Raw genomic sequence first — 25,180 nt, 5'->3', positions numbered from 1 at the left:
GGCGGGTGGCGTGGGGAGAGCGATCCGGGATGGAGCGGGGAGAACTGCCCGGGATGGAGTGGGGAGAGCGATCCGGGATGGAGCGGGGAGAGCTATCCGGGATGGCGCGGTGACAGTGATCAGGGATGGAGTGGGGGGACTGATCCGGGATGGACCGGGAAGAGCGATCCGCGATGGAGTGGGGAGAGTTATCCGGGATAGAGGGGGGACAGCGATCCGGAATGTCATGGAGGGACTGATCGCTGCCGCTGGCTCATTTCCGAAAATTAAAGAGGTTTCAATTAGCGCCGGTCCCTTGGAGCCGATATGAGCAGGAACACTGTGCAAACACCCGCATTTAGCAAATCATCACGCCAGAAGTCAATTAACTTCATTGTTGTCTGTCCGTAATAACGGCGAACTGTAAACATTGTGGTCCGGTATTTTACGGCTGTTTTGGCTTTCGGTAACGTTTTAATTTGGTTTTTAATGCGCTGGGCTGGCTCGGCAGCGCTTGGCAGCACGTGGTGAGGATGGGCAGGCAGGGATGGTGCACAGGGGCTCAGCTCCGGGAGCTGCTGCTGCTCTTGGAGCTTTTCACGCGAGCCAAAGAGGAGTTGAGAGTTTGTCTGCAAGAAGTGCTGAAGTAAAGCAAGAAAAGTCCGCTGTGTTTAAAGCCAGGGAAGCAGGAGAGCAGAGCCCCAGGAGTATCCCGAGACGCGGCAGAGCGCGAAACGCGAGTTCTGAGCGCCTGTGTGCAACTTTGGGGAGTTGGGGTTGCGGTGGATGAGCCCAGCTCGGCTCCGGCATCTCCCGGGGCGCTGCTGCTGGCGGGCGGCTCTCCCTGCCCCGCGGCCCTGCCGCCTCCCCGGGCTGCAGCCGAGCCGAGCCGAGCCGGGCACAGCCCCGGGCCAGCCTGGCAGCTCCCAGCCGCTCCTTCCTCTTCCAGGCTGCGCAGCCAGCCCCGCGGAGTCCGCTGCAGTTGTCACTGTCACAAATCGCCAGCCCAGCGCCCGTCGCATGCACCTCTTTGCGCAGTTGCGATGGTTTTAAATCCAGTTCTGCACCACCCCGATGTTGTTATTATTTTTTTTCCCTAATTGGAAATTACTGCAATGAGAAATGCTGAATCAGAAACTGAATTTATGGAGAAAAGTCGAGCAAAAAAATCCCGTGTTCTTTCAGCTTCCTCTTCTGTTAGTGATTACCACGATATAGAGGGGCAAAGGAAGCAGTTAAAGTTTTATAGACCGAGCTTTCAAGAAAGAAATTCTATTTTTTAAATCTAAATTTGTTTTGAGGGAACCCTGGATGAAAGTTGAGAAGGTTTCAGGCTGCACCTCCAGTGTGTGAACACGATGCCCTTCAGATTGAGGTTACTTTTTTTTTTTTTTTTGCTGGGTGACAAATCTGGCCTCGCGGAGGTGAAACTAAATTGCTTATCGTAGCATTTAAAAGTTGCGATTTCTCCGGGCGCAGATGGCTGGCAGCTGGGTCGAGCAAAAGGTTCCTGAAACTTTGTTCTTTCATAACCCGTTTCTGAAATGTCTGCACTTTCTGGTCAACTTCCAGTTTCACAGTTTTCAGCTGTGAAAGAGAAGCGTAAAATGGCCTCACACCTCGCCTGCCTTTCCTCTGCAGCAGTAAATATTGACACATATCGTGGTATGGTTTAGGTTGGAAAGGACTTTAAAGTTGATTTCGTTTCAATGCCTGATGGTTTGGGGGATTTGTGGCTTTTGGGAGGTTTGGTGGCAGACGGTGTGCAGAGCGGTCTGGCAGTGCTGGGTTGCTCTGCATCGTCAGGAGGAGGCTGCAGCAGCCCTTTCCCCGCTCCGAGCATCCCAAACCAGCGCCAGCTCCGCTCCGAGGCATCTCCATTTGTCACCGGTAAACAGCCAGCCCGGCAGATGTTTTGAAAACAGGATGCTTGGGCTGCGCATTATTAAAGAAAAAGCGGAAAGAGAAACAGTCTAGATAGGAAGAAAGCAAATCGGCTCGGCATGCTCCCAAGTGCGGGAGCAGAATAAACACTGACCTATCTTCCTGACCTCCGCTCTCGCCAGTTCCTGGCCCCGCGCCACCCAAGCCAAACTACGTCATTTGAGCCTGATAGTAGGCATGGCACAGCTGTTGCAAGTGTGACTCGAATTTCCTGTCTCCTTCCTGACAGACGTAGTTTAGAAAATCCAGAGTTGCAACAACAGCGCGGAGGGAGAGGGAGGCTCTCTCTGGGCATCCGTGCGCGCAGGGGGATTTTCAGCGGCGCTGCAGCAAACAGGAGGCAGCGGAGGGGGAAGAGCCATGCGGGACGGCAGCCTGGCGTGGAGCTGATGGGGGTCGGAAGGCAGCGCTTCAGACGTGTGCGTATCCCTCGTTAACCGGGAGCTAATGACAGCAGGAGCTGAGGAAACGAGCGGCTGAGCTCGCAGCGAGCTGAGCGCTGTGCTGACACCGGGGAGCCCAGGGACCCCGCAGTGCCACCCGCAGGGATCCCACGGAAAGCTGGCAGAGAGGGAATTCTGTTCCGTGGGATGCTGGCGGTGTTGGGGAGTCCTGATGCATTTCCAGAGCGGTGCTTGATGTGCGAACCAGCCCAGGCTCTCTGCAGAACTAACCGTGCACAGCGCCCTTGCCTTTCTAATTCAGAGAAAAAAATAACCTGCAAAAGTACCTGGCTGCAGCTGCCACGAAGGGAGTTTATTTTCCTAACATTTCATTTCCTAAAATCTTTTGCTGTGAGCTGAAACGGCCCTGCAGCTTTGCGCTGAAACAAAATAACCTGTGAGGAGCTCTGCAGGCACTCGGCGCTGCCTGAGGGAGCAAACCACACTTATTTACATTATTGCTGCGTATATACTCTTATTTTCCCTGCATTTATCACCCTGTCCAGCTTCCAGCTCAGGCAGCTGCTGTGGCTGCAAAGGGTTTGTGAGCCAATGATGATGAAGAAGGGGATATTTTCTGTTGTTGTGACATTAGGCAAGTCCTTAGCCTCACTGTCCTGCAGATGGGACTCGCTCTCGTCCCTAATACAGCATTTGGGATCTGGGGCAGGATGTGCTCAGTGCATCCCCTGCATCACAAGAAGCAAGTCTTTTTCCCAGCTGAAATGCTGGCCTTGCCTGCTCCAGGCTTTTATGGGGCCACAGCATCATAAAATGGAGGGATGGAGAAAACGGGTTGTTTCTGCAGAGCTGCCTGTCCGTGCAGGGTGCAGCCCGAATAGAGATACCTGCATGGGCCTGAGCAGCACCTTTGCCTCTCCTTAAACTGGACCAGGCTTAGTCAGAGCTTTCTGCAGTCTGTCGAGTCCAGAGAACAGAATTTGTGCTCTCTGGGGACATTCTGAGTTTAAACAGACAGAGTGAGTGGTGTCCTCACGACTTTGCAAACCCTCTTGTCTCTACCCAAACTGTTCCCTGGAGGACATTTCCCTGCAAATCCTTAAACTCTCTTCTTGCAACTCTTAAAGATGTTCCTGTTATTCCCAAGTGCCAATAACTCATATCTTGCCACCCGGGGCTGTCTGGCCAGCGGCTCAGGACAGCAGCACAGCTCCTGCTGCTCTCCCGCTTGTGAGCCGCCAGACAAACAGGACAGATTTCATTTCGCGTGGATTCCAAAGGGCATTTCGGTCAGAAAAGCGGAGCAAGGCCGCACCTCGCTTTCGGGAGAGGGCGGCTAAATAAACATCTGGCCCCGAATGTAAACGGCCGGGGCCGCGCTGGAGGTCGCGGCCAAGTGCCAGCGGTGGATGTGCCGCGCTGCACAGCGTCCCCGTGTCCCCTCCCCGTGCCAGCCCGGCAGCCCCCAGCCCCGTCCCCATCCTACGTGATGTTTCCCTTCAGCGGTGCCGAGCTGTTTAGTCTTCCCCCGGCTTTGCGCTGGAACTTCCTTTGTTTAATCGCCGCACAAAGAGAGGTTTGTTCGCTGCGGCAGCCGGCGGAACAAAGAGACTTCCACGTCTCCTGTTTTTCCAAGGCGGGATGAATCACTGAGCTCCGCACGGCGGTATTCCCCTCGCCCGGGGATTTGCGTCGGGGAAGCGGTGCCGGCAGGGCTGGGGAGGCGCGGAGCAGGCTGGCAGAGCTCCCGCAGCGCTGCTCCCTGCAGAGCCCCGCGCACTTCGGGCCGCTTTGACGTCGCTCTTTAACCATTTCGGGCCCGGGCCGCCGCCGCTGCCGGCAGGACGCCGCGCCATCGGCATGCTCCAGGAGGTAGGGGATGGGGAATGATCCCCCCGGCTGGGTGTTACCTGCTGGGTTGGTCCGTGCTGGGGATGTCCTTGTCCTGGAGGACAGCGCTGCGGGAGGGGGATTTGCAAGAGAAGCGCCCGGAGGGTGAGCGGGAGGTTCCGGAGAGAGCTGCTGGGTCAGGAGGGAACAGCTCGGGATGCTGGCGCTGACCAGGCTGGGAAATCCCTCAGGATTTGGTCCCAGTCAGCTCCAGTGCATCAATCTCATCACCATCACAAACGGACTTTGGGGTGGCTGTCTCTGGATCCATCCCGTTCCTCCTCCCCTGCTCATTGCCCTCTAAAGTAAATCGTTCTGGTGATGTCAAATACACCCTGAAAGCAGGGTGGTATATTGGGGCAAGACGTATTGAATAATCTAATATTTTGTTCTTGTGAGCCCTCTGGGCTGTCAGTGTCCAGATATCTTGGTTAAACTGATCCAAATATTTGAAAAATTGAAATATCGGGAAGCTGCAGTTCTGGCTGTGGGATGTGTGGTACAGGATTAGGAGCCAGTGTCAGAATTTGGGATATTCTCCTGGAGCAAAGGGATTTTGAGCGCTGGATGCTTTTCCATCTTCTGGGATGTTGTGGTAAATTGTGGGGAAAGCCCATCCAAGGGGGATCCTTGACTGGTGCAGAGATCAAAGCTTTGGGGTAGAATTTTGGTTCAAATCCATCTCCCCATTTTGTGGGGAGCTGTCACTCATCCTCCAGGCCACAACGGTGCCCAGGACCTTCCAGCATGTCCTTTAACCAATTCTGGTTTTCCTGGGCTGCGATGAGGTTTTAAAAGTTCTGCATTCTCAGACTTTTACGTTATAACACATCAGGGTGGGGCTTAAATAAATAATAGCTCAAAGGCAGGTTCAAAATGAATCACGAGCTGAGGGCAGCACTGGAGAGTGACTAAAGCAGGGGCCTCTCTGGAGTGAGGGATACTGTGAATTGTGACATCTCCAGGAGCAGCATCACTGAGGATGAAGGAGCTGAGAAGGATTTCAGGGCAATCCTAGTCCTAGATCCAAAATCTCAGTGATTTTGTGGACCAGGCCACTTTCCTCAGGCTCCAAACTCTTCATTTTTTCCCCAGTTGTGTTCCATGGGGAAGCTGCTGATCCAAACATTTGCATGAAGTGAAATTAATTGAAAGATGTCAAGTTACCAAAGGCAGGACAACTGACAGAGATGGATTGGGATGGAGATTCACCATCAGAGCTCTGAGGGGGAGAAATTCCCCCGATTAAAGCCTGGCTTAGAGCAAACAAACCAGAAGTGCCTCCTCACCTTGCTGCTGCTTTAGCACAGCTGGGCCAACTGCAGCAAAAGCGTTCTGAGCAGCATTTGCCTATCTCTGTGTGAGAAGGAGTTTTCATTTAATTTTATCTCCGTTAATTAGTGCCTTCTGTATGGGTTTGATGCTTGCATTAGGTTAATTTTCATTTTGGCAGGACTGACTGCCATGGGTTTTGGGGGATGCTGAGCTCCACCAGCTTCTTCCCAGGATTCACACTGCCCTCTTCCCAGGACTCCTTCTTTATCCCCTTTTGGTTTGCTGAAGCAAACAAACTTCTGTTGAGTCAAAGTTGACAGAATTTTTTTTTTCAACAAGGCCATCTTGGAAAAGTCATCTCAGGGCACAAAGTTATTTGAATTTTCCAAAGCCTGTTCTCCTACTCAGGTAAAACCCCAGCTGGATTTGCCTAAATGATGACTGCAGAGCTTGATTCAAATTTAAATTAAATTTAAATTGCTGCTTCATACGATTAACAAAATCCCATGTTTAATTGCATTGCTCTCTTGTTAAATGACAAATGCTCTTCCCTCTCTGTCAGTCGTCATTTTGGGGAAGTTTTTTTTTTAATTGAGGGTACAATCCAGGTTATTCCACCCGAATTCCCGGCATCTCCTGGCTGCCCAGAGGAGCAGGGATGGCTCTGCGAGCAGCCAGGGAGGTTTTTTTTTATTTTGTGGGCTCTCCTTACGCAGCGGCTTGGCTTCCTCTGGCACGGAGGCCTCGGCGCTGTGGTTTGCATGGGTGTGACTGACACAAGATGCGGGGCTGAGATCTGCAGCACTCTCTGCTCTCGGGGCCACAGATGTCAGCTGCAGCAGGGCTCGCTTTCATCAGCTTCGAGTCAACAAACGAGCTGCTGGAGGTTTGCGTTTCGCGCTGCTTCCTCGCCTTCAGCACAGCCTGCTGCTCTCCCAGCAGCGCTCCTTCCTCGCTCTCCTTTCGCTCTTAACGCCACCAGCGTTCTTCCAGCTGGTGAAATTCTAAAAATGGGTTTTGCAGATCAAGTGTTTCGGCTTGTTTGTGCTTTTGTTTGTTCTCTTCGCCTTCAGGGAGTGCTGGGATGAGAAATTGGTGCTCTGGGAAAGGTGGCACTGATTAGGCACCGATTTTTTTGAGTTATCCCTGGCCTGGGATGTGCCTTTTGTGCCCAACAGTGCAATTTCTGTTCTAAAATGCACCTTTTGTGGCGGGAGAGAGAGGAAATCCATACAAAATCCAACCAGATGAGCTGTAGACTCCAGATAGTGTTGCCTAAATTAATTGGGTAGAAGAGATCTGGTTTGGATACAGGGAGAGCATTTTGGATGGAGCAGAAACCAACCTGAGTTTCCTCCAAAGGATCCCAAAGATTCAGACTGAACCAAACTTCCCTGCTGTGGTTTCTCCACCCAAGGAGACAAACAATCTGTGCTTTGTCTCATCACACAGGGAGAAATAACTGTCCAAGGCCGGGCTGGGCAGGGCTTGGAGCAACCTGGCATAGTGGAAAGGGTGGAAGGGATGGAATGAGATGGTTTTTGAGGTTCCTTCCAACCCAACCCAGCCTGGGCTTCTCTGAAATCTTAAACTCTCCCAGTTGTGAGAATTCATATCAATCCAGACAAATGGAAATCCAACCAAGGATTTGGGCAGTGGTGTTGGATACACCGGAATTGGGATCCATGGGCAGTTGGACACTCCAGAACTGGGATCCATGGGCAGTTGGACATTCCAGGATTGGGATCCGTGGGCAGTGGTGTTGGATACACCAGAATTGGGATCCATGGGCAGTTGGACATTCCAGAACTGGGATCCGTGGGCAGTTGGACATTGCAGAGCTGGGATCCATGGGCAGTGGCTGCAGAGCAGGCAGGGAGCAGATCTGGCCCCGCAGGGCACGGCAGGGATTTCTCCAGGTGCCAACAGCGAGCCAGGCAGGCACACCTTGCCCACACATGACACATGGAATTTCAGGGAGCACAGCGCTGGTTTCTCCATGGATTTCCAGGGAAGCATAGCACTGGTTTCTCCATGGATTTCCAGGGAAGCACAAGGCTGGTTTCTCCATGGATTTCCAGGGAAGCACAAGGCTGGTTTCTCCATGGATTTCCAGGGAAGCACAGCGCTGGTTTCTCCATGGATTTCCAGTGAGCACAGCGGTGGTTTCTCCATGGATTTCCAGTGAGCACAGCGCTGGTTTCTCCATGGATTTTCAGGGACGCATAGCACTGGTTTCTCCATGGATTTGCAGGGAGCACAGGGCTGGTTTCTCCATGGATTTCCAGGAAGCACAGCATTGGTTTCTCCATGGATTGTTAGGAAGCATAGCACTGGTTTCTCCGTTGATTTCCAGGGAGCACAGGGCTGGTTTCTCCATGGATTGTCAGGGAAGCACAAGGCTGGTTTCTCCATGGATTTCCAGGGAGCACAAGGCTGGTTTCTCCATGGATTTCCAGGGAGCACAAGGCTGGTTTCTCCATGGATTTCCAGGGAGCACAAGGCTGGTTTCTCCACGGATTTCCAGGGAGCACAAGGCTGGTTTCTCCATAGATTTCCAGGGAGCACAAGGCTGGTTTCTCCATGGATTTCCAGGGAGCACAAGGCTGGTTTCTCCATGGATTGTCAGGGAAGCACAAGGCTGGTTTCTCCATGCCCTGAGCTCTTCCCCCGCGGCGGCAGAGGGGGATTTTCCTCAGCCGTGAGTAACACCCTAGCCAGCTCGGGAGTGGAGAAATCCAGTCTCGCTCCGGAGCAGCGCAAATCCGCAGCTCTTTCCTCGGGCAGGCTCCTGCAGGGAGTTTTTCCTTCCTGGCATTCGGCGCAATTTGCATATTTCGAGTCTCATTTGGCTGGAAACGAGCTGGAAATGCCCCGGTGCTGCAAACGCTCAGCTTCAGCTTCCAATGCGTGGCTTTTTTTCAGCCCCGCGTTGCGTAAATCCAGTCCCACCCAAGGGAGGTTCTGCTGCTCTCAGAAATGCTAAACTCTACGGGGGAAAATCTGAATATTGTTCTGTCTACATCAGATAGATGTTCCTGCTTTCATGAGCAGCCACATGCTGATTTATGGCAACCTGCTATTTATTTATCAACATTTACATTGTGGATTCCTAAATTATTCTAATAACATCAGGCCAACAAGTTGGTCATGATGTTGCTCCTTTAAAGTCTGCCTTTGAACGTCTCTATAAATCAGGGCTGCTTTGATGTGAAATTGGAGATTTCATAAGCCTGTGTTTACTTTTGGGTTTCAAAAATCAGCTGAAGGGAAAACAAAAAAACCCCAAAAAACAAATAGTACTTTGTATCTCATTAAAAAGAGTTTCTAGCGCATTAAACGTGATATTGTTTTAGGAAATAAGAACTAGAAAGAGCTGCAAAAGAAATTTGATTTTTTTTAATGACTGATAGTTGACTGCGCTTTTCTCCAGGCATTGAAATATGGCTGAAAACTTTCTCCTTTAGTGCTGATTAGGGTTAAACAGGCTCGGGTTTGTTTTTTTTTAATTAAAGCATTAAATGCACTTCCCATCCTTCTCCGTGGAGTGCCCAGGAAGGAAAATCAATGGGAATTATGAAGTAACAAGGATGGCTGCGAATTTGTTTGCCATGGTCCTTTCTGCAAGTGATGTAAGAGCAGCAAAACACAGATAAGCAGGGTTACAGCTCCTCCAAATTCAGCAATTTTAACTCTTGACTTCCAAACCTTCGAAGAAATTCTCCACACTTCCAAAATCCAGGATTGTGGTTCGGTGTCTGTGTGCAATGCAGGAATGAGATGTTGAGAAGAGAAGGCTGAGTGTAACAGCTATTTCTTCAACGGGGTGGCATTAATCCCATTTTTTTTAATGTGGAATAGAACAGATTAAATGCAAGAATGAGATGTTGAGAAGAGAGGGCTGAGTGTAACAACTATTCCTCCAACGGGGTGGCATTAATCTCATTTTTTTGACTGTGGAGTAGAGCGTCACATCCACCCCATCCCAGACAAAGGCATGACACATTCCCTGTCTGACCTCGCTGCCGATTGCACGGATGAGTAATTTCCCTCCTGCGCGTAAATAATTTCCGATGGGACTCTGTCCCTGCTCCGTCACACGGGCAGGTGAGTGGCAGCTCTTCCCAGAGCCTGCATCCCGCCATTCCCAGGAAAAGAGCTGCTGAACAGAGTCCCACCGAGCTCTAATTGCACCCCTGGACCTGCGCTAATTACCCGCCTAATTAAGCGAGGAGGATTCAGCTCGGCTGCCTCAGCGAAAGTAACCCTGGGACCACAAATCCTTTTGTTCTGGGGATTTCTAGGAGAGCCAGGGATGGAGGGTTTGCGTCAGAAGGGTGGGTCGGGAACAGAGTTTATAAACACGGGAGATCTGCAGCGAGATTCCTCCATCAAAGTGTGGGGTGGGACCCTCTGTGCAGAGGCTCTTGGGGCTGGAGCCCCACAGCATCGAGCTGCTCTTTTATCTCCAAATTGCCCTCAGCTCCTGCAAATGACTCCAGCAGTTTTCCAAGCAGCCTCTTTGCATAAGGACTCTTGGCCTCGGGGAACCCCAGCTGGTCTAAATCGACTTCAGAGGGTTTCCATCAGCGGCAGATCCATGCTGCTGTCTTTATTCTCGCTGGGATGCGCCAGGAACACCTCTCCGTGCTCCAGAGGGAATGGGAACTGGAATGACAGCAGGATTTATCCCACTGGAGTCGGTGGGAGACAGGAAAGGCCAAGGTGCTTCTTCATGGCTCTCCCTAGGAGAGGAGTGGAGGTGTTCTTTCCATAAAGAGCCAAAAAGTGGGAATTTCCACACTGAAGCATCAGGGAGGTTTTCCCAATCCCCATCTGGGTCGTGTCATGGAGTCCTACAATGGTTTGGGTTGGAAGGGACCTCAAAACCCATCTCATCTCACCATCCCAGGCTGCTCTGTCCAGCCTGGCCTTGGACACTGCCAGGGATCCAGGGAATTCTCTGGGAATTCCATCCCAGCCCCTCCCCACCCTCCCAGGGAACAATTCCTTCCAATATCCCATCCATCCCTGCCCTCTGGCAGTGGGAAACCATTCCCTGTGTCCTGTCCCTCCATCCCTTGTCCCCAGTCCCTCTGCAGCTCTCCTGGAGCCCCTTCAGACCCTGGCAGGTCATGACAAGGTCACCCCCAGCATGGTTTGGCTCCTAAATCTGGCAAATCCTATCATAAATTAGGCCGAATTTTCTTCCTCCCCGAGTCCTTCACCGAGGATCTCTGTGTCTGGAACCACAGCTGAGCAGAGGAATAAAGATGGGGAGAAGCCCTGAGCAGTGAGGGTTTGCTGTGGGCGGCAGGAGGAGAACTGGGAGCAAACTTTCCCACTGGTAATCAAGGAAATTCCCACCAGCACGCATGGCTGGAAAACTGGACAGAAACCATGATTCCCTGGACCAGAGGATGCAGGGAACAGGGTCACTGCTGGTAACAAAGAATGATTCAATTCTGGGAGGCTTAATGTGGTGCAGATGAGTTCTGCAGTTGCTTCAGAGCAGGAAAGCTCCATGCAGTGCCGGGGATGTTTCTCACACAACACTCCAGATGCTTCCAGACTCGCTGGGAATGTCGGCTGTGCCGCCCTGGGCCTTTGGAGGTGGAAAATTGCACTTGGGCTTCGTCTTATTGGTGATATCTGCACTCTTCTCATCAGTTAAATGGGTTCACTGCATGGTCCTGAGGTCGGAGGTTGGGTAGAGGAAAAGGAACTCTTTACCCAATTCCTGATTTTCTGCTTTTTAAGGGAGACCCCTGGAGCTGGGGATTGGACACTCCTAATTCCCGTCTGTTAGCGAGGTTATCAGTGCTAATTTCCTTTGGAAAAGACACGGGGATGATTATTAATTATGGAAATTAACGGAAATAACAGCCCGGGTCCGCATGGTGCGGATGGGCATTACCGTAATTACCCGCGTCTTGCGGGGCGTTACCGTAATTGCACGTGGAGCTCTCCAAAGCCAATCCAAGGGTTTGCTCCACGTGGAGCAGTTGGAATTCTCTCCTCGCTCCCTGCAATCTGTTTGTTTTCCCCGTGGCTGTCGCATCGATTTAAGGCCAGGATTGCCACAGGGGGTTGCACATGACATCAGCCATTGATCCCTGCAGAGGCTGCAGCCTGCTTGCTCCCTGCAGAGCAATTCCCGGGAAGCAGCGGTGCTCCAGAAACATCAGGAAAATCAGGAAAAAATCCCAAATACCCTCCACGAGCCGTGCAACATCCGGGATGCATCGGTGCTCTTGAAAGGGGCTCGTGTGATTAAATAAATCCTGCGGAGGTGCCAGGATTCCCAATAAACTTCCCGATAAACTTTGCAAATCCTGTGGGAATTCCCACAGCTCCGGGAAGCTCAGCTGGGTTTGACCCTCGCAGTCCTTTCAGCAGCGCTGTCATTCTGCTGCCTGCTGATTAAAAGGCTGGAAAGGTGAGGCAGATTAGGGCTGCTGGGGGCAGATTCCCGGTTCCAGATGGGGTGTGAGAATCCCGAGGATTTTTATCTGCTGCAGATGGCTTGGGTGACCTTGTGGAGAGGCTGTGGCTGCCCTTTGTGCTTTGTGGGCCACTCGTGAGGTAAAGACATCTTTATCAGCTGTTTGTCCAGCACTTCTGGGACTCGTTGACCTGAAAGGGAGCATTGTTTAAAAGCCCTACTGATTACGGGGTGCTTCGTGTGGTTTGTGTGATCCTCTGCTGGTGGCATTTCCCGGGAGCAGATCAAGGCCTGGATGCAGGGAATGCTGCAGCTGGGGGAGAGAGAGCTCACGTGGCTGGTGTGCTTGTGACCGCTGGAAGGACGTCACAGGGACAGATATGGGGTCAGAGCTGCTCCCTGCCTCGGGGTTTGCTCCTGCTGCCCCTCCTGCTCCTTCTCCAAGGGTTTTCTTGGCAGTTCCCAAAGGGCTTTTGTTCCTCGTGCTTGGCAGGAGGTGTAGGAGAGACTCTGTGAGACAAAAACCATGGCACAGCGCTGTGGGATGTATTCCTGGGCAGCCAGAATCCTGCTGATCCCAGTCCTGCCTGTATCCCATGGGATAGCAGCCTTCTGATCCCAATCCTGCCCATCTCCCATGGGATACCAACCTTCTGATCCCAATCCTGCCTGTATCCCATGGGATAGCAACCTTCTGATCCCAATTCTGCCTGTATCCCATGGGATAGCAACCTTCTGATCCCAATCCTGCCTGTATCCCATGGGATACCAACCTTCTGATCCCAATCCTGCCCAACTCCCATGGGATACCAACTTCCCATCCCTCTCCTTCCAGTATCCCATGAGACAGGATTTAAACTGTGTGAATAACACCTGGGAAGTGAGGTCCCACTGTGTGATGTTGAGGGTAGGATTGGATGGGATGTTGGGAAGGAATTCCTGGCTGTGAGGGTTTGAGGCCCTGGCACAGATTCCCAGAGAGGCTGTAGCTGCCCCTGGATCCCTGGAATGTCCAAGGCCAGTTTGGATGGAGCTTGGAGCAGCATGGGACAGTGGAAGTGTCCCTGCCATGGCAGGGGTGGGATGAGATGATCTTTAAGGTCCTTCCAACCCAACCCATTCCAGGATTCCCTGTTTCTGTGGCTCTGGCACAGGGGACAGCAGGGATGGAGGTGGCATTGTCCCACCTTTGGGCTGCACAGGGACAAGGGAGGTGCCAGCAGCTTCCCACCTCTGCTAACCACGAATTTAGGGACAGAAGGTGGGTCACAGCTCCAGGTGGCCAAAGGTTGAGCAGGAGTCCCATCTGGCTGTTGTGGAGCCATACCTTGCCCAGGCTGGGCTGTCAGAGGGAGCAGAGACCAGGACTGCAGGCTGTCCCACTCCTCACGTGTCCCCCAGCACGTGGGGAAGCCTCGTGTCTCCATTCCAAGGGAGGCTGAGAGCTGGAAGGCAGCTGGAGAGAGGAAAAGATTTCACAGCAAAGAAGGCCCTTTTATTTTGGGAATCCTGGCCTCTGGCATGTGCTGTGTTCCCAGCACAATCGCCAAGGACATCCTGGGCAGCGGGAGAGCTGCACAGCCTGGTGGTTCCGTGCTGAGGCTGTGCCACAGGCACTGCACCAGGGGAATTTCTGTGCATTCCGTGCCCAAGCAGAGCTCCAGCTTCCTCAGAAAGGCATTGCTCGTCAGTTGGAAATAAAAACTGCAGAAATGGTTAAATCTTGACATTTGGGTTGTGAATCACGGAATGGTTGGGGTTGGGAAGGACCTTAAAGCTCATCTCGTTCCACCCCCTGCCTCGGGCAGGGACATTACAGATCCATTCTTTTAAGAATGAATGCATGAATTTATGAATTGCAGTCACATTTACGGTGATTATTAATTTATACCTCTGATCTGAAGGATATTTCAATTTGGAAAGGGACATTTTGCTGCCTTGCTGCATTTTACCCTTTACCACGTAGAAGGAAAAACCCAATCACACTGAAAATGAGAAAAATGCTGCTTTAAAAAAATCCAGCTGGGAATACTTTAAAAATCGCAGTCTCTACAAAGAACAGGATTAAAGCAAAGCAGGAACGGAGACAAGACTGCCGCCTGCTTTCCCCTTATTGAAATATTAAATATTTAATTATTCCCGAGCTTCCTCCATTTTAATTCCCCCTTAAAAACATGGCTGTGTCAGCCGAGCTGGCAACCCCTCGGAAATCAGCATCCTTTTGCTGGCGCGGCTCACGTGGAGCGGGGACCCCGTTTGGGATGTGAGCACGATCCCAAACCCCCCAGCGCTCCGTGCGGATCACATCCCTCCTTTGTGCTCTCCCGGATCTCATCTCCCTCTCTCACCCACCCCCGGCTGCTCGGCGAGGATGCTCTGCCAGCCTCGCCTTTGTCTGTTCTGCGGGATCTCCGCCGCGGATGAACGCTGATTTTTTTCGGGAATTGGGGAAAGGGGATATCCGTGAGCCCCTGGAGCTCTCCGGTGGGAGCGGCGATTTCTCCGGGCTGCTTTTGGCGAGGAGCTTTCCAAAATGCCTGAAGCCAACTATTTGTTATCTGTGTCTTGGGGTTATATTAAGGTGGGTTGAATTCCTGCAGGGTTGTTAATTACTGAGTGATTAATGGCTGCTTTCTTGTGCTGTTCGTGCTCCTTTGTCAGGAAAAGATGCTTTAAAAATGCGGATTTCCGTGTGTTTTGGCTAATCGTGTGTGTGGTGTGCATGCAGAGTCCATGGATGTGGTTTTTTTGGGGGGAATTCGGCGTTGCAGGATAAAATGATGCAGCAGTGGAAATGTTGGATTATAAAATCAGGAGGATCACAGCGTGAATATCTGGGGGAATCATGCCTGAATCCTACATTTTGCTGTACGATCCTCAGATTTATGGCGTGTTTCTCCCCTGGATATGCAGTTGTCTGTTTGTGTGATACAAAATGGAGCAAATTGAGAAAACCCAGAACAAAAGAAGGTTTGGGGATGGGCAGTTTTAACCTGAGATAAAAATCTGCGCTTTCAGAGCGATTTATCTGAAACGTTCTCGCCTCGTTCGCGACAGTAACAATTAATAAGCATCTTTAGAGGAAATTAATTCCGTGGGCTGGAAAGAAATACCCAGTCATGGTGCTGCCGAGCAGGATGGAAACGAAACCATCTGCCGCTGCCTCCATCCCAAATATCCCCGGAATTCTGCCGCTCTGGGGAGTCCCCCGAGCTGTACCGCTGTGCGGGTTTTTGGGGAAGGATCCCCTAAAAATGCCATTTTTGTCTGTGCTCTCCCCCCGCAGTTCAAGAGGATGCTGAACCGGGAGCTGACCCACCTGTCCGAGATGAGCCGCTCGGGCAATCAGGTGTCCGAGTACATTTCCAACACCTTCCTGGGTAAGGAATGCACCCCGAGCTTTGCTGCCCCGGGGGAGGGGTAAGGGCAGCCTGATCACCCCACTCATTCACAGCTTCCCTCTCGGGGATGGTTTGGGTTTTCACTTTCGGCTGGCTGTGGGAAGGGGAAGAATAGCGGTTGGGTTGCAGAGGAATTCCTTTCCAAGCCGTGGGATGTTTCTGGGAGGATTCGGCGGTGGCTGCCTTATGCAATGCTGGATTTTTGTGGTGACCTTATGGAAAGGACAAAGTCACACCAACCCCAACTGCAGCTCGTTCAGCTGCATCTTCCCTTCAGACTGAATCAGCCCAGGCAGTTTATTTATTGCTTGCTGTAAATTCTGTTTTGCACCAGAAGTCAGGATGAAGGGAATGTTTTGCATTTCATTCATTCTGCTGGAGCTCACAGCTCTGAGGACATGAATGAATCCTCTGTGTCAAAATTTGTTAGGAGAAATGGGATTTTCTCAAGAAGCAGCTTTAGGATTTGTGACCATTTGCATGTCAAATGAGGAGCCTCATATTTATAGATATCCCTGATTCCAGCAGCTCTGAAGGCTGAGTGTCTGGAGCTCGTGGAGAATTGTGCCCTGGGGTTGGAATGGCCTGGAATGCATTCCCAGTGTGACACACAATTATTCCCATGAAGGATTTTCAAGTGATCCCAAATGCCAGCAGCAACTGGAGCTGCTGCCTGCATCTGGGACACACCGCAGCATTAATGATCCACAGGAGCTCAGAGCTGCTCTGTGGGAATGCTTTGGTCTCATTGCTCTGCTCAGTCTGACATCCAGAGCATGGATCAAACAGGGGATGGATTAAGGCTGCCCAGGTTGGGATGCACAGAGGGGAATATCCTGGGGTTTGGCTGGTGGTCAGCTCTTCCCAGCAGCCACAGAGTGGGGAGCAGGATGTGCTGCAGCAGGAATTGCCAATGTGGCCCCCAAAATTGAATCTCAGGTTAGTGAGGCCTGAATACCAGCAGGGGCTGAGGAGCCAGGGGTGCTGCTGAGGTTGTTTTATTCATGGAATTCCAGACTGATTTGGGTTGGAAATTACCTCAAAGTCCATCCATCCCACCCCAGCCATGGCAGGGACACCTTCCACCATCCCAGGCTGCACCAAGCTCTGTCCAACCTGATCTTGAACACTTCCAGGGATCCAGGGGCTTCTCTGGGCACCCTGGGGGAGGAAGGCTCTCCAGATTGAGCCAGATTGCAGCCTGATTGCTCATGTAAAAAAAAAAAAAAAGATGAAAGCTTTTAAAAGGATAATCAGCTGTTTCAGGAAGTCGTGCTGCTATGGGTTTTATGAATTAGTTCTTTCCTCCCCTAAAATTTAATTAAATTAAATGAGTACTCAAAATAACGAGGCTACGAGGGAGGAAGTTGAACAAACAAACAAAAAGAAATATGTGGGTAGGACACTCGTTTGTCTCCAAAGATGAGGATAATTCAGAGATACTGAACCCAGATCTACTGACTTCATTCAGCCTTTTGGTTTTCTTAGGGCAAGGAGGGACAGGACACAGGGAATGGCTTCCCACTGCCAGAGGGCAGGGATGGATGGGAGATTGGGAAGGAATTCCTGGCTGTGAGGGTGGGGAGGCCCTGGCACAGAGTGCCCAACAGCCCTGGTAGTGTCCAAGGCCAGGTTGGAGCAGCCTGGGATGGTGGGAGATGTCCCTGGGATGGTGGGAGGTGTCCCTGGGATGGTGGGAGATGTCCTTGGGATGGTGGGAGATGTCCCTGGGATGGTGGGAGGTGTCCCTGGGATGGTGGGAGATGTCCCTGCCATGGCAGGAGGATGGGATGAGATGATCTTTGAGGTCCCTCTGACCCAATCCACTCTGTAATTCCATGATGAAACGAGCTGAGAAGGCTCCAGGAAGGAGCAGAGGGTTCAGCCCTGCAGTTCCCATCAGGTTCCCATCCCATCCCATGCTCAGGATCCGTGGGAAGGTCCGGGATGACCACAGTGGTTTCACATCACGTCAGAGGGACGATTGCTGCCTTTGTCACATGCCCTTCCCTGCGGGCTGAGCTGCCACCCCCGAGGGGACAGGATTGAACAAATCAGGGATTTCTGCTCCGGAATGGCCATTTGCTGCTGCCTTAGTCACTGCTAAGGAGATTATGGAGAGGAAAGTCCTTCCGTGGTCCAGCAAAAACCAGGGAACACCCACTGATGTCAGGCAGGCTTTGCTGGGAGTAATGACTCCTTCCCTAATTGCAGCACTGCTGCTCCTCATTTCAGAGGGGTTTAATTAGGCCCAGGCAAAAGTAACTCATGCCTGGAAGCCTCATCCCTCTGGAGATCTTCAAGGTGCACAGAGGTCATGGTAAAATCCATGAAAAATGGGCTAGGGAGAAGTAATGAGCGCTGGATCTGCAATAAAGCAGCTGTAGAGCAATAAATAACATCTGGTTTGAAGATTTATTTATCTGCTAAGCACATCTGCCCAGCCAGGTTTGTGCCTCTTCATGTGCACTGAAATAGTGATCATCCCTGAGAATGGCAGTGGGAATGTGGCCTTTGCTTTGGAAGGTATTCCATGCATATTTATGAATGATAAATGTTTAATAAATCAGTGACACTCACTGGTTTAAGAGCAGAGGGTACTGAGACTAAAAAGTGAAAATAGGAAAAATAGGTCTGGTTTTACTTTCTCCAGGGAAAACGTGTTGTTTGCACATCTGTTTTATTTCCCTGAAAATAGGTAATAAATCAGGATCTCACCCCAGGCAGAACCTTCAGGCATGGAAAATCCCAGAATCACTCAGGCTGGAGACCATGGAATGCCACCATTCCCTCAGCACTGCCATTCCCACCACTAATCCATGTCCCCAGGTGCCACATCCACACACAGAGGGACATTCCTGGGCACATCCTGTGTCCCCAAACCGCAGAGTGGCAGAGAAAAGCAGCCTGGCCTCGTGTCCCAGCAGGGCTCAGGCTTGCAGAGAGCAACCAGAGGGTCTGGGATTGTTTTTATTTTATTTTTGGGTCCCAAAATGAGAGAAACCCCCATGAGAAAGCCCAGTGTGCAGTGGGGTGCAGAGGCAGCTGCTGAAGGGCTGATTTTGGGGTTGATTTGGGAGTTCATGCCGTGCTGACTCACCTCCCCCTGATTTATTGCAGACAAGCAGAACGATGTGGAGATTCCTTCTCCCACCCAGAAGGACAGGGAGAAGAAGAAGAAGCAGCAGCTCATGACACAGATCAGTGGAGTGAAGAAACTAATGCACAGCTCGAGCTTAAATAACACCAGCATCTCGCGATTCGGGGTGAAAACAGAGAAGGAAGATCATCTGGCCAAGGTAGGAGAGATTCCTGCTCTTCTGGGAGAGTCTGGAAGCTGGGAATGGATTGTTCCCCCTTGGAAAATTCTATCCCTGGAGTGCTGAAACCATTGCAAATTGTGTAATTAATGGTAGCAGGTCTTAAGGGCATATTCTGTCTTTTGAAATTCTTGAAAATAACCCTAAAATAAAAAGAAAAAAAGGTGATGAAGGCTGAGGAGAGCAATTATGAAGCACAAAATCAGCCCTTCACAGTCACTCTGTGTTTATCAAGTGCACACATTCAGCACTTACATAATTACAATAATCATTAAATTAGCATATTTGCAAACTTTTTGGGAAATGCAGAATTAGCTGTAAAAACACGAAACCATTCTCTTTTTGTGCTCTCCAAAGGAGCTGGAAGACCTGAACAAGTGGGGCCTCAACATCTTCAACGTGGCCAGGTATTCCCACAACCGACCTCTCACCTGCATCATGTACGCCATTTTCCAGGTGTGTATTATTCCCAAATTCCCAAATTCCCAGCCCAGTTTTCCTTCCCAATTCCTCTCTGCTCCCCTGCACGGTCTGACGCTCTGATCCCACAGGAGAGGGACCTGCTGAAGACGTTCAAGATCTCCTCAGACACGTTTGTGACGTACATGATGACGCTGGAGGATCACTACCACTCGGACGTGGCTTACCACAACAGCCTGCACGCCGCCGACGTGGCGCAGTCCACCCACGTGCTGCTCTCCACCCCTGCCCTGGATGTGAGTGTCCTGCTGCCTCTGGGCAGCGTGGGGTGACACTGCTGCCTCTCCTTGATGGGCTTGCCTGAAAACAGAGGCTGGGCAAAGTTAGAGAATCAAAAAGCAGTTGAATTTATTGAAGCGCCTTCAGGTGCGTTTAGGGCAGACAGAGCCCTCAAGGGGCTGCACCCAGAATGGATGCACAGTCATGAGTTTTTCATACTTTATAAGTTTTTTATAAGGTCATCAGTTTTTCATACTTTATAGGTTCTGTCCATTTGTATATTGAGCTTTAATCCTCCAATTACAGCTTCAGCTAATGAAGCCAATAACTCCAAGTTTGCTTCCCCAATTCACTGCTGTTTACATATCTTGGGGCTCTGAGACAGTGAGGTGCCCTTGGATTTCAGGTTTTAGAGGAATTGTTCTGTCTAAAAATGCTGAGAACAGGAGCTTTAGCACTCTGTATGGAATCCAGAGTTATACGTTAAAATTACAGATACACAAAAAGTATAGAAGCTAAAATCCTAAGGCATCACTTCTGGGTGCTCACTTTGCTCCAGGGCCTCCATCCTTAGGAGATCTCAGTGTCTGGAATTTCTGTTTCACCTTCACCTTTTTTCTTGTCTCAGAAAACTGATTCAAAAAAGCACAGTTCATTTCCCTAAATCAGCTTCCCCAGCTGTTGAGAGATCAAACCTCTGACAAATTCCTGTTGTTCCCTCCCAGGCTGTCTTCACGGATCTGGAGATCCTCGCTGCCATTTTTGCAGCTGCCATCCACGATGTGGATCACCCCGGGGTCTCCAATCAATTCCTGATCAACACAAGTGAGTTTTGCCCTGAAGCATTCGGAATTCCACCCAGCTGAACCCATTTCCACCTTGGAAACCAAAGGGAATGCTTTTTCCATGCCACAAATTGTGGCTTCCAGGCTGCCCTCTCAAAATGTTGTGCAGTAAATGAGTGAGACGTTTTGGGATCAGGCAGGAATGAAAATGCAATCCCTGACAAAGGGAGCCATTGTAGCACAATTTGTAAAGTCAGTATTTCCTGCTTGCTAACACATCATAATTCTGCCAGGCCTGAGTGCAAACTTCACCATTAAGATAAGATAAATCATCCCATTGCTATTGACCACCAGAAAGCCAAATAGTGGGCTTTGTGTTGTGTTCTGCCACAGGCTGAGCATGGATCTGGATTCCAAAATATGGGCACTATTATGTTCTGGGAAGGGTTTTTGCAGGGTTCTGTTGTCAGTGATTCTGTAACTGAGTCAGCTGAGCATTATTTTGTCACTATGACTGAGCAAAGGCTGGTTCAGTGCTGGGGTTGGTGCTGAAAACAATCCCAGAATCCCAAAATCATCCTTCCCCAATCCCATCTTGCTCCAAACCCCATCCACCCTGCCCTTGAACCCTTCCAGGGGTGGGGCAAGGAAACCTTTCCCAATTAAAACATTCCAGTGTCCAGGACAAGCACTGCCTGTTGCAAATCCCACAATTCCCAGTCTGAAGTCCCACACTTGCCATTCCCTTCCCAGATTCCGAGCTGGCCCTGATGTACAACGACGAATCCGTGCTGGAGAATCACCACCTGGCCGTGGGCTTCAAGCTGCTGCAGGAGGAGCACTGTGACATCTTCCAGAACCTGACCAAGAAGCAGCGCCAGACCCTCAGGAAGATGGTGATCGACATGGTAAGAGCTGCCCACTCCCTGATCCTCTTCTCCACCAAAAATGTTTTTTTTTTTGTGGCTTCCCTTCCTGAAATTGGGAATTTTTTTCCCCTTCTGGAAAGGTGTTGGCCACGGATATGTCGAAGCACATGAGTCTGTTGGCTGATCTGAAGACCATGGTGGAAACCAAGAAGGTGACCAGCTCAGGGGTTCTCCTTCTGGACAACTACACAGACAGAATACAGGTGAGGCAGCCAGATCCCCTGCATTTGGGGTGTTTTTGGTCAGGAGGAAGAAACCATGCAGCTTGTGAATTGACCAGAGATTGAAGCTGCTGACCTAAATTCTCAGCAGTTGTTTCCTTCTGCATTCAAAAGCAGCACAGGGTGGTCCCATATTTTTTAGGTGACTGGAATCAGGGGTTTTTTGACATTTGGAGCATGGAACTGCAAACGTGGCACATTCTGAGGTCATTTTTTGAGGGCTCCTGAATTTCCCTGCTGCTCTCTCCCATTTGTTCTCCTGTTACAACATTGCAAGAATTTAATTTGCAGCTCCATATCTTAAGCAACCTTGAGAGAGCTGGAATTAGTGATGAGCAGTTCTGTTCCCTAAACAATTAAATCCTTGATTTACAGAAATCCCAGGGAATGCTGGAACAGGGATAGGTAGTGAGCAGGACAAGATGCATCCTGCTCTGCTCTCCACTTTGATGACCAACTTCTTAAGAACAGGGCCATGGGAAAACTCTTTAAATTTTTATTTCAGACACTGCCTTGCTGCCTAAATCCTTGTGGCCACTTAGTCAGGCCCATTTGGTGTGTGTGTGGAAGGAATATTACTCATTTCATAAAGTGGGAGGATTTCAGCTCTTCCCATGAGAGCGTGGAAGTGGATTGGGAATGGTGGGAAGCAGCTGGATGCACAAACAGACCTGTGGTGTCATCAACACTTGCACAGCTGCACCAGCAGCGAGGGCTGAGCAGCAGAGAGCACATCTGGATTTGGGGCTGTGGCAGCTGAGCTCATCCATGGAGGTGGAATCAGCAGGCTGGTTTGGGTTGGGAGTGACTTTAAATTCATCTCATCCCACCCAACACCTCCCACCATCCCAGGCTGCTCCAAGCCCTGTCCAACCTGGCCTTGGACACTTCCAGGATCCAAGGGCAGCTACAGCTTCTCTGGGAATTCCATCCCAGCCAGGCATTCCTTCCCAATCTCCCATCCATCCCTGCCCTCTGGCACTGGGAAGCCATTCTCTGTGTCCTGTCCCTCCATCCCTTGTCCCCAGTCCCTCTCCAGCTCTGCTGGAGCCCTTTAGACCCTGGCAGGAGCTCTGAGCTCTCCCTGGATCCTCCTCCTGTCCAGGTGAACATTCCCAGCTCTCCCAGCCTGGCTCCAGAGGGGCTCCAGCCCTGGAGAAACTCCACAATCTCCTCCAGACTTGCTCCAACAGCTCCATGTCTCTACCGTGGCACCATGGAACAATGCTGATATTTTATGGTCTGTTTCATAACCAGAGAGTCTCCTGCTGAAATGTTCTGCAGATACAGCTTGAAACCCTCCTCTTTCTCCAGCTGATTTTACGAGTTTCCTGATGGATCTAATTGCAGGTTCTCCGGAATATGGTACATTGTGCAGACTTGAGCAATCCCACAAAATCTCTGGAGCTCTACCGGCAGTGGACGGACAGGATCATGGAGGAGTTCTTCCAGCAGGGAGACAAGGAGCGGGAGAGAGGCATGGAGATCAGCCCCATGTGTGACAAACACACAGCCTCCGTGGAGAAATCCCAGGTAATGCCCTGAGCTGCAGCTTTTCCTGCCTGGGCTTGGGGTTTGAGAGCAGAGACACAGCCAGGGCAGGAGGCAGCAGTGCAGAGGGTTGGTTCTGATCCACCCTGACACCCAGCTGGGCCTGGGGCTCTCACAGGCTGTTCAGCTCCTCATCCCTGGATTGTGTCCCATTTTCCAGAGGGAGTTGGGTCCTTCTGTTCCCCAGGCTCGGGAAGGGCAGTTCTGCTCTCCCCATCCCACCCCCTCTCAGTGAGCCCCTCTGAACCCACTGACCTGCAGGGTTGGGTGCTTCTCCCAGCTCAGATCCACCTCAGAACCCCAGAAAACTCTGGATGTCCCTCATTATCCAGGACAGTTTTGCAGTCCAGTCAAGTTAAAAGCCTATGGAGTTGCCCTGTGCAGTGTGAATCACAGAAATATTCATTTACGTCCATACAGACCTTAAAAGCAGCCGGATTTGCCTCTTTTTTGAGAATGACCTGGCTGGATTTGCCTCTTTTTTGAGGATGACCGGGCTTGTCCCTAATTCCAATTCATAAAATGGTTTCAAGGTCAGATTTTGTTCTGACCTGTGCAGCACAGGCCATAAAATTTCGCCCGGATAGTCTGGAATAAAACCAGGAATTTATGTTTGTCCAAACAGATTCCAACCTTTATATAACGCTTGTCTTGGTCGTTGTTTTTGAATGACTCCAGCAAGTCATCACTGAGGTTTTTCAGCTTGAATAAGTAACAAAATTGATGGTAATTATTTCCAAATGTCCTCTTGGGCTCAGCCAAGCGGTTTCAAAATTATTCACTCAACCGCGTGGTGATTTGGTTGGAAAAATCGGATTTCTTAACCTAACAAGAAATGAATCCTCCAGCCAGCCTTGGCCATGTGCTCCACATGTGAGCTCCAGTTCATTCTTTGTTTCACATCTGCACCTCGCAGAGCCTTCCAAATGGCATTTTTGCCTTGCAAAAAAAAGGGAATTGCACAAAATGGCCATCGTGGAATGGCAGAGGAGAAAGGGATGTGGTGTGTCTGTGCTGGAGGGAAACAAGGAGTGGATTGGGAAATAATACGCAAATATTTCAGAGTTTGAGATGTCCCCTCCTTACATCAGAATATTTTAGGATCAGTGGACAGTTCTTCCATGATCTGGGAGGATTTTAAAGGAACAATGACCTGAAACAATGATTTTAAAGCAACAATGATGAAGGAGTGCTGATTTTTACCCATTGGTGCATTTGGGGTTCCAACCACCCCAAACCCGTTTTTCCCCCACTTTTCCCCCGTGCAGCAGGAAATCTTCACCCCCTTTTTGCCAGAGCTGCCTCCCCAGTTGGATGCTAACGATCCTATTGACATCCTGTTGTGTCTGAGGGAGCCACGTGTGATTTCCAAAGCAAACATCTGCCCGTTGAGCTGGGCTCCTGGGAGAGCCATTTCCCTGCTCCACACAAAGCCATGCGGCAGAGCAGGGACAGGGGACAGAGTCTGCCAAGACGGAAGAATTCCAATCCCCTTTATGGCCATCCCGTGGCTCCATCCTGGACGTGGTTCCTCCCTGAGTCAGAGGGTTGAGCTCAGCGGAAGGGCTGATGGAACAGCCTCATCCCTCACTCTTCCAGAGCTGGAGTCACTCCGTGGCCTCAGCAGGATTCCCAGGATGAGCTGCTGTGCTCTTCCCAAGGAAATCTCTGGCGTGGCTGGATCCCTGTGGAAACACGGAGGTGGCTTTGGCAGAGGGCAGGAGGAAGATGGGAATGTTAGAAGTGCATGGATAGTTCAGAATAGGGAAAAACTGCAGCACCACAGGGCTGGCTGCTTGCCTTGGGGTGTTCCCAGCTGTCAGTCACCTGGGAATTCTGAGAGGAGCAGACTTACTCAGTGCTGAGAGTTCCATGTGCTTGTCATGGAGCTGTCCCAGGCTGCTCCAGCCTGGCCTTGGACACTGCCCAGGGATCCAGGAGCAGCCACAGCTTCTCTGGGAATTCCATTCCAGCCCCTCCCCACCCTCCCAGGAACAATTCCTCCCCAATCTCCCATCCATCCCTGCCCTCTGGCAGTGGGAAGCCATTCCCTGTGTCCTGTCCCTCCATGCCTTGTCCCCAGTCCCTCTCCAGCTCTCCTGGAGCTCCTTTAGGCCCTGGCAGGAGCTCTGAGCTCTCCCTGGATCCTTCTCCTCTCCAGCTGAGCACCCCCAGCTCTCCCAGCCTGGCTCCAGAGGAGCTCCAGCCCTGCAGCAGCTCCAGGGTTTCCTCTGGACTCTCTCCAGCAGCTCCAGCTCTTTGTGCTGTGTCCCCAGGGCTGGAGCAGCTCTCAGGTGGGATCTCACCTGAGTGGGGCAGAGGGGCAGAATTCCCCTC

General features: G+C 51.0%; 1 protein-coding gene across 4 annotated transcripts in view; it reads left to right on the top strand.

Moving 5' to 3' along the window:
* Window positions 1-25,180, top strand: part of PDE4B (phosphodiesterase 4B) — a 150,258-nt gene that overhangs the window by 122,694 nt on the left and 2,384 nt on the right. For all 4 annotated transcript variants that reach the window (XM_085067386.1, XM_085067387.1, XM_085067389.1 and 1 more), the window contains 8 exons: window positions 15,224-15,317; window positions 18,459-18,637; window positions 19,016-19,114; window positions 19,210-19,374; window positions 20,083-20,182; window positions 20,896-21,050; window positions 21,152-21,274; window positions 22,643-22,825. In XM_085067386.1, coding sequence (XP_084923512.1) covers window positions 15,224-15,317; window positions 18,459-18,637; window positions 19,016-19,114; window positions 19,210-19,374; window positions 20,083-20,182; window positions 20,896-21,050; window positions 21,152-21,274; window positions 22,643-22,825 — 1,098 coding nt within the window. The remainder of the gene's footprint in view (window positions 1-15,223; window positions 15,318-18,458; window positions 18,638-19,015; window positions 19,115-19,209; window positions 19,375-20,082; window positions 20,183-20,895; window positions 21,051-21,151; window positions 21,275-22,642; window positions 22,826-25,180) is intronic.

This window comes from Lichenostomus cassidix, chromosome 8, assembly GCF_008360975.1.
Source record: "Lichenostomus cassidix isolate B80296 chromosome 8, HeHo_3.0, whole genome shotgun sequence".
Taxonomy (NCBI): Eukaryota; Metazoa; Chordata; class Aves; order Passeriformes; family Meliphagidae; genus Lichenostomus; species Lichenostomus cassidix.
The sequence above is the reverse complement of the archived record's forward strand: the minus strand, read 5'-3'. Positions and strand labels throughout refer to the sequence as shown.